Here is a 9,803-nt window from a genome sequence, read left to right on the forward strand (position 1 = left end):
CCAGAAAGGGAGCATTTATTGCCATGTTTCAAATACAGCTATCCACCACTGAAATTCTAGCCTGCGGAGTCAACACAGAAAGTCCAATAACCAAAACATGGAGTATCTTATCCAGACAGTAAGAACACTCTTGTCTTGTCTCCCAGCAATTTCTATCCTTTTTGAAACAAGTTTTGTCCCGACAGTAGCATAAAGATGACACAAGTGTCCCTTTCCCATACCTGATATTATTGAGTCCGTTGTGGGCCACCTGGTGATGCACTTGGTAATTGAGAGGAGGAGGGATGTGACTTGGAGGCTGGGTCCGAAGCTCAGGTATTAACTGAGGCTGCGACTGCGGCCGAGGTTGAGGTTGTGACTGTGGCCGAGGCTGTGGCTGAGGCGTGAGCCTTGGTGGTGCTGGTGCTGAAATCACTGGCTCCTTCTTCAACAGTGGGCTCGCTCTGGCGCTCGACGTGGGCGCTGAGGAAGTAGAAGTCACAACGGCAGCTACTGGCTGGGGGCTGGGGATAGGCAGGGCGAAGGGCACGTCGGTGCTCAGTTCCCGGCTCCGCTCTAGCCCAGACACCTTTGGGACATTGGCTGCTTTCGCTTCTGGCTTGTCATTCAAGGTGGGACCTTATGGAGCAACAAGAAAAAGAACAAAGCACAAGCTGAAAGGTCTGTGTTTGATTCTCTGCTTGGTAGGACACATGCCTGGGAAAAAACACGTCATGTTTCCGCTCGTGGGAGCAAGGCTGCTACAAGATGGATGTGTGTTCGCGCATCTGTCCTTCCACTGTCCTTGACTGGCCAGTCGACGGTACTTGTTAGCAAGTGTGTAAGAGACTTAGCTGTCATTAAACGAATGCAGACTACAAAGAACACACAGCTTTGTGACTTCTACAGAGTCCCAAGGTTACGTACAGTAGGAGTGTGAACGTGTGTCAAGTTACTGCTGCAGTATTTCCTACTCAATGCAAGTTCTAAGGCTGATAATGAACTCATACAAGCCTGATCATTAGGACATTTCATTTTCTCAACTCTCTTTCAGGTAATCTACATTGTGTTCAGGCTCAACTCCAGTACAACACACCATGACTCCAGCACTAACCTTTAACGATAACCCCACCTGGCTTCTAGGGAAGAGGCTACCTGGGATCCTCATGCAGCAAAGGATGGGACAGTTCTGCAGTGAAGTTGTGACATTGCCGTTCCCTGGCCACACTCTTGTGTGGAAGAACAGAACAGAGAAGGCTGGAAAAATCCAGTCAGAAGCATAGTGAGTACGCAAATGTAGTCCTGCTCACCCTAGGTATTGCACACAGATGTATGAGTGGCACGTCGAAACTATCAGGAAGGCTGTGACCTTGCAAAATGCACCTATCATGAGAATTCCATATGGAATTGCTCCTTCTATGATGCCAAGTATTTCTTTTTTTTCCAAATTAAACTAAGCAAAGCAGCCCAAAGAGTTAAAAGGCTGGAAAGGAAAAAGGGAAAAGGGAGGGAAGGAGAGAGATTTCAGATTAAGCAGCACACAAAAGGTCAAAGACAACCAAAAGCACCAACATCAACGTGATTCAACTCCCACTGTAACTCCCTGTTCAACATAATCTGTGTATCTTCAAATGCACATATACCCACAATCACAAGAAAAGCTGTTCATGGATTACCAGAACTAGTGTTGTCCATGGTTTTTACATGCACACACCCCACTGTGCACACACAGCACATCTAACTGACTTTTAGGATACACGCTTTTATTATCCACCACAACGCGTTGGGGGCTGTTTGCGTCTAGCTGGCTTGCAGACACATGAGATGCTACCTACACTCATTAACGTGCTTCCAACACCCTCACGAACAGATTCCACCTTTGAAATTTTCCCGTCTCATCAAAGGACTGAGCCAGTTCCTGATGTAGGAGGTGTGGAAATAACACACAACACATCCCGCGAGCTAATTCTGGCCACGCAGACACTCCAACCAGGCTTTTGCGAACGCAGCTGATGCGAGGCGAGAGTCTCGCTGCCGCAGTTTTGACAACTTACGCACCACCACGCCGGTGTTAGATGAGAGGACAGCGATGAATCAGAGCCTGTAGCACACCAGCTCGCTTTCTGTACAGAAAATGCCCACACGGTGATGGCATCTCCTTCCCTGAGACAAAAGGCAGCTCCCCACACTGCTCTGGCTCTGCACTCTCACCCTTGCACCATTCCCTCATCAATCACTCCATCACTGCATATGTATACATTCTGAATGTGAACAGAAGACAGATGGAAACACATGAACTATATTTATCGGCTGAAGATGTCTGAGGACTTGTGGCCTCAAACCCACAAACAACAGGAACAGAAGCCTTTCCAAACACCAGTGCTTTGGTTGGCAGCAACTACGATCAACGCTGTACTTTCCAGTACTTTATACATCTTTATAGATCTGACACAATGTCCAGAGCTCCCAAATTGTTCCCTACAACAAATACAAGGCTAACTCATTTCAGTGAATTTCTTTTTCAAATACGAGTCTGTGCATCAAAGGTACCCTGGTTTTGAGATGTCATTAGGATTGGTTCCAATGTTATTTAGAGTGACAATTTATTTCTAAAATCAAATTCTCATTGCTCTCGCGCACCATTACTTTTATAATGCCACCTATGTTTGTAAATTTTCCTCAGATTTTACTACTAACAACTGAAAAATTATCGTTGACTAGTCAAGCCAGGGATCCCCACACCGTGCATTATGGAGGAAGTGCATTCACAGCTGTAGATCACACTGTTTTTCAGGAGTTACCCATTAAAAGCAATTGGGTTTCATTCCTGACCACAGGTTTCCTGAGAGCCTATTAGCTCTTTCCATCCAGCAGGCCTCCTCCTACAGAGTTAAACTTCATATTGTGTAATTATAGGCAATGTAGACTAATGGTGTATATTCAAAACACACTGGCACCACAAAAGTTAGTTGAGTAAAAAGTCAATTAGATCCAAAACAAATCAATAAAGTCCCGCATTAAAAGCAGCTGTTTGACCAGTTTTATTGATTCCCTGTGGTTTCAGCATTAGTTCTCATTTGCAGTCTTCTCAAAGCAAAAGCTCATGCTCCCTTGCTGACTGAACTGACCAGCCAGCCTGGTTGTATTAGTTAGTACTAGGGGTACATGACTAGTTTCTGCTGCCAACTTGCATCTCTCAGGTTGCAGTACTGAAATGTTTTTGTGTTTCATTCTCAATGACACTGAAAATACCCAGATGCTTTTTTCCCCCCCCCTTTAGAAAAGCTACAGGCATGAGTGTGACTTGAGGGTGAACGGCAATGGCTGAAGGGAAGGGGACCACACATGAACAAACCATGGGGAGAAATGACAGGAAGACAGCAAGGCCAGGCACTGGGACCCACCCGATGTTTGACAGTCAGACCTTCTGAAAGGGAAACTTTCCTCACATCTATCTGTTTCACTTAAGTCTCTGGTAAAACAGATTCGGACAAAATGGAAAGCAGATGCCCAAATGGAAATGCACCTCATCCATACACCTCAGTACTCTAGAAAACACAAAAGGCCCTGCTAAACAAAGACTTAAGACCCTTCACTTCAGCTGACTCCATGGAGTGCCATCCCATGACTTGCTCACACTCTGACATTGAAAACCATACACATCCTGGTTTCTTTCTTTCACACTCTTCTACCAGCACTTACTTCTACCTGTTCAGTGCCTGTTTCCAATACCCAGTCACTAGCTAACCATACTCCAGAGGTCTCCAGAAACCTGTCAATTTTGAGGCCATTTTCCCTGTGCAGCCAATGAAACAATTAATTTTGAAAGCTATAATTACTGGTTTCTTAGGTACTTAATAAGATCCTTATCACGGTACCTATCACAAAAATCTCCAACTCAAGACTTTCCATTCATATTAAAGTCTCTGAGCTACCTTCCCTGAAATCCCTCAGAAAGTTAATTTTAATTATTTTAATGAGCGCTGTTGCCCATTCTGATCAGGATTTCAAACTTTGCAGTTTCTCCGTAGGATGCTCGAATGTTCGTCCTTAAGGGAACTACACCCTTATATGCCCAAATTCCTTCCAACTGACTAGGCTGAATGCAGGTCCCATATGGAAATATCCCATGGAGAGAATTTGGATATTCCCTTTTGTGCAAGGTGGATCAGGCTTCATCGAGATCCCTTCAGAAATTTCTGTACTTCAGCTCCTCACCCAGCCCTTCTGAGCAGATGGACCCATGGAGCTGAGCACAACTGCCCCAACAAAAGCACAATCCCACCCCACCACACCACAAAGAGGCAAAAATGTGTTTATTTTCACCAAGTCCTAGAGTAATTTTCATGCTTAATGATAACAGGCTGAGCCAATTTGCCTAAGACTTGACAGTCAGCTCCAATAATTCAACCTTAATTAAACCTGAACGCATGTCAGTTCAGCTTGTCCCTTCACAGGAAATCTGACATTTGCAATGATTCACGTTTCAGCCATGCTATGGGAAGGCTGGATCACATCTGCCATTCTCCACCATGCAGAGCACTACCCCTTTTCAGCATGCCAACTTTGTTTATTTTCTAACCAAACACTTTGGACTTCTTCCATTGAGAGGTTTTCTTAAATGAACAGACAGTGAAACATGTCTTGATCTCGAGGGGATGAACGATGACTGAGTGTGAAAGACAGGGAAGAAAGGGAGCTCTAACAAGAAAAATAACAACGACCTGAGATTAGTAATTCTTGCCTCCTTGATCAACTAATTTGTAATTTGGAGTGTTGAGAAATTTCAGCCTCCCCGTGTCTTGGGCTACATTCCATTCCAATTTAGCCTGGTAAAGATGAAAACTTTTAACAACTTTTAAAAGCACAGAGAGCTTTAGCCACTGCCACTGTCAACCTGTAGAAACGAGAGTTGAAGTTTAAAGGAAACCCCAAAACCAACTACAACTGAATTTGCTGCAAAAAGTGTGTTTCAGAAGGAGTTACCTAAACCTGAAAAACCATCAGCATGGATCCAATATGAACCTTCAAATTTTGAAGTGAGTTCAAAATCTGTGATTGGAATAAACATGCACTGCCCATCCCCAGGGCTGCACAGGGCGACATGCCTGCCCGTGTGTAACCGCACAGCCTTGCAGGCTAAATACAATACAGAAAATCCCAGACACAAATTAAACCTTTCTGTTACAGGAATTTGCTTTCAAGCTGATTAAGAGTAGCTCAAGTGCAAGGGATTAAACATGTAAAGGCTGCTTTGAGAACTCCAATAAGCAGTTACTGTGTTATACAAACAGTACTTAGGGCAACAGCAGCTCCAGCCCTGCCTCTTGCTCTTTGCAAGCTGCTGGTTGCTGCTGAAAGGGGACTGTCAACACACGTACAATGTGATTGGAAATAATCTAATCTTGCTTGCACGCCTTTCCTTTGTGTCTTGAAAAAAATAAAAGTGGAGTCATTCAGATGTCTTTCTGCAGTCTCCCTCGTTATATTCAAACAGCAAGGGTGATGGGGTGATGTGAGAAAGAAATTCCTCTCCTACATCCATCAATGACATCTTTACCAATGGCAATTTCCCAAGAAACACAACAACCACCATCTGCAGCCTATCTATCCACATCCTTGAAAACAGACATAAGCCAGGCTGGCTATGATGAACCCTGCTCCATATTATAATTCCAGCAAGAAACGCTGCAAAAGCATCACCACAGGAATTACAGGGACATATGTGGCAAAAAGCTGAGTATTTCAGAGTTGGTTGATGAGTTCCAGAGACAAGATTTGAACCAGCAGCATGGGGAATGAGTACAGAAAAGCGTGATTTTACAGCAGTAGGTCAAAACAAAGAAATAACTAAAGGAGAGTATTCAATGAACCTCAGCAAACCTTTTTTTAATTTTTTTAAATTGAGCTTTTAGAGTGCTGCATAATGTATCGTGGATATGCAACATATATAAGCACAACAGAGAATAAAGCATTTTGCATTGCCAGTGATAGCACTGGCACTCTCAGAGTGCTTACAATGGAAAATTAATATTTAAGTGCTAATTCTTTACCCTCAGCTGGCTTTTGCTTTTATATGGATGGCTTTTTCATGGTGTTTTAGGAGAGCAGCACTATTTAAGACATTAGACGATTAGCTTCATCTGCAAGGCAGGGCAAGCAGAGCTACAACACAGAAGCTATCCAACACATGGGGCACCAAGTTCCTCCACCCACTGCAATGCAAATCAGCTTAAGATAAGGAATAAAGACTTGGGACTTGCGCACAAAAACCACTGTCTGGAAGGCTCCATGGTGTGTAACATGAACCATTTTTAACATCATGGTAAAGCAAAGGGCAAATTTCCATCATGACAGAGGTGTCCTACGCACGCTAGGTCATCTCAAAAAATGTTCTTCTGTGACAGGGGCTCCTCTGAACATCATAGGGCTCTGGTGGATTTTCTACAAATAACTGTAGTGTCTTCTCACAGAGGAAAGTGCTGAGCGTAAGTTATGAACCTTTGCTCCTTGCTTTGAACTCACGCTGCCGAGCGCAGCCGCCTGCGAGCAGGGGGAGCTGGTCTTTGTTCACGGTGCAGCCCCCCCAGCCTGACCCCCATGATGTCTTTCAGCGGGAAACTCCTTCCACCGCCCGGTCTGGATCCGGCCCCTGTCGCTCAGTTCATTTGTACAGAGCTGTCTGTCAAGTCAAATCGTCTCGCCGCAATCGGAGACACCCTCCGAACGGCTGCCACTATCAATTACTCTCCCAGACAGCCCTGACTATCGGGAAGAGAACTGGAGCGAGCACTTGCCAGTTTTAATAAACTGTGTTGCCCAAGTCATTTAACCTGCTAGATTGCTCTATGCCGGGGCTGTAACAAGCCTTCAGCTTTTCAACCTAGAAGAAAGCAACAGTGGCAAAAAGCTGTCAGTTTGGTCCTCAGAATTAACTTCCAAGGTGTCTCACCCACCCCCCCTTTCTAAAGCGCCCAAGTTTAAAAGTAAAATATCTTCAAGTCATTTTCGTAATGTCATGACAAGGAAAGCACCTCACAATTTTAACACAAAGCCAACAACTCCCGAGAATGAAGGGTTGACATGCTCCACGAGCGCACCTGCGCAGAGCGAGCTTCTCTCTCCTCTTACACCCGCGTGGACACATCCCGGGGCTCTCCCCAGGTATCGGTCACCATGGCCCAGGGAGGGCTTCAGGATGCCCTGACCACCTCCAGGGCTCTGCACCCACCGCTCCAGCCCCATCCTTACACTCTCAGTACAGTTACAGGTTCTCCCCCAACTGAAAACCCAACCATGGCAAATTTACATTTACTCCGGTACTTTCGGGATCGGTAGGAGAGATTTCCTAACAAAACATATATTTAAAATTAAAACACTTTGATGCAGATCAGTGTTTTCAGTTTGTGACCCATGTACATATCAAGATGTCTGAACGTTAATCAGAAAGAAAAGGTCTATTGTCATTAGGATTAATTTGCCATATAGGAATCTGCACTTCCACTACAAAGCTTATTGGACTCTGCAAATCAGAAAGAAGATTCAAAACCACTATGCTAAATGTTTTCCTTCACCAGCTACATAGGTCGGAGCCTTTGTTGCAAGAGCTCACAGCACAGAAAGATTTCACCCCCTCCGCCAGAAACTGAGCGCAAAAGCAGTAAGACCTATGGACTTGATGCTGATTTGCCTCTCTACGGTTCTTTAACGGGATGCTTTATTCCCCGAGATTTGGGGGCTTTCCATGCTCTATCCAGGCACGTTAGCTGTAAGCACGCATGACGACACTGCAAAGCTGCAGGAGCTGAATGAAAATGGGTGCCAAACACAAGGATTGGGGCCAGAGCATAAAGAAGAAGTATCACCATTCAAATCCCCCCAAAGTAAGTCACACTGCATTTTCCTAGCAATGCTGCTTCTGGCAACATTTCAATGCAAAGCTGAAACTGGATTTGCAGCTAAAGCACCTACTGTGGATGCTGGCGGTGTAATGAGATTGGAAGTTTCATCCAGGCTTTTAATCTAGGGCTCTTAATGGGGGATCAAATGCTGCAGGGTTAAATCTCTTCAGTGCTGCTCCTAAGCAGATGCTTACACGCCTGAAAACCAGTGACACAGGAGCCACTCTACTGCCCTGGCCACAAAATGTTACTAAAGCTTCTTGTAGTTACTTACTGAAGGTGTTTTGTCTTGTTCTGGTTTTGTTATGTGCAATGGCTATTGTACACCTAATCCGAGTGACAGACAAGCAGTAAGGTAAATGCTCTATTAGAAAGACACCCCCAGCAAGAAAGCAAGCAAGCACAAATGCTCAACTCCAGATGCAAGCTTTTAAACAGACAAAACTGCTATATAAAAAGGAATCTTATGATTTTAATTAGTTAAACAAGGGCAAATAATAAACCATCAGCTACTACATTACAGCAGAAAATGTACTACTTTTGCTGTTTGAAAGCCATATCGATTCCCACCTAGCCTGCGAGTGAGTTATTAATCACTCCAATTAAATCATGAACACAGGTCTTTACACTGAAATTGAACCCCCACCAATAGATCGATAACTCAAACCTCCAAGAGCAATTACTGCTCAGCATAATAGAGCAGCTTGTTACAGAGAGCTCCGTGCAGACCACAGTTCCCTCTGTCATGTCTTTCACAGGCAGTGCAAACAAACTGGGGAAAAAAAAAGATTTTATAACTATTATTTTCAAAATAAACAGACATCTGCTTAGAGTTACCTAATCTCTCTCACATCAGAGGCAGATCTGCCAAGGTCACATTGGAGACATGATTACATTTTTTCACAATTTGTTATTCTAGCAAAGCCCTGATAAGATTGAACTATTGAAGTTCACACTCTGGTTTAATTTCAAGAGGTTAAATGCCAAATCCTCTTCTTATTGCTACAAGGAAGGGATCTGCCAGGCTGCATAATACCCTGTGTGGGCTAAGACAACAATTTTGTTTCATCTGCACAGTCTTATGAAGGTTTTGATTTTTTTTTTTTTAAATGACATCAGAGAACTCCAAACTCCCAAAGAATCATTTAAAGTTAAATCAGAAAGTGAGACTGTTCCGGAGGAGTGCGAATGACCTTTCAGACCTTCCAGCCTGGAGAAGTTAAGTCAACGGCTGGCTGAGAAAGCACACTTGCTAACCAAAACCAGAAAAAGGCAAGAAAGAACATTCTCAAACACCAGATCATCTCTGCTGGGAATGGGAGATGATTACCCTAACCAGCCAAGCATACGCAGGGTCACAGAAATTCCCATCTTTGCCTTGGAAGAAAACTGATGCTTGTCCTGATGCAAGGAAAAGAAGAACGGTCCGTGCTCAGGCTCTGCGAGCCCTGCCCGTGCCGCTCAGCTCCAGCACCCTTTCCAGGTGAGAGCTGTATTTCTGCACGCATCCTTGCGTCTGCTGGGCTGGCCCTTTCAAGCAGGCCCCTCAGCGCCATCCATCATCCTTCATTAGGGAAGCTATTGGCAGCCAATTAAGTGGTGATGGACCCACACCATGACGCTAATCAAGATGAGTTCACATCTCCCTTAGATTTAGTAGCAGCGCTTACTACACTAAAACAACACATTTAGTTGTTACCAAATTGCCTCCATTTTGCTAGCAGTTACGCTGTAGCACCTCTTTCCATTACCACCTCTTTCTTTGTTGAGAATCTAGGGTCAAGATGAAGATAAACTGGAAGAATTTTCCGGCAAGCTCAGGTGCAATAAGGTCTCCCACCTCACTCCTATTTGCACAGTCAAAATCCAGCTCTAGAGCTGCTGGAAATGGCATCTTAAGAAAAAAATTGAGATATTAACAGA

General features: G+C 44.4%; 1 protein-coding gene across 1 annotated transcript in view; it reads right to left on the bottom strand.

The window, feature by feature from the left end:
• LOC104466420 (autism susceptibility gene 2 protein-like) overlaps positions 1-7,224 on the bottom strand; it is a 34,004-nt gene extending 26,780 nt beyond the window's left edge. Inside the window, exons 1-2 of the mRNA XM_010079822.1 lie at positions 7,080-7,224; positions 222-618 (exon numbers count right to left, since the gene is read on the bottom strand). Of these exons, the coding sequence (XP_010078124.1) occupies positions 222-618; positions 7,080-7,224 (542 nt within the window). The remainder of the gene's footprint in view (positions 1-221; positions 619-7,079) is intronic.
• Between the last annotated feature and the right edge of the window lie 2,579 nt (positions 7,225-9,803).

This window comes from Pterocles gutturalis, unplaced genomic scaffold (assembly GCF_000699245.1).
Source record: "Pterocles gutturalis isolate BGI_N339 unplaced genomic scaffold, ASM69924v1 scaffold10901, whole genome shotgun sequence".
Lineage (NCBI taxonomy): Eukaryota > Metazoa > Chordata > Aves > Pterocliformes > Pteroclidae > Pterocles > Pterocles gutturalis.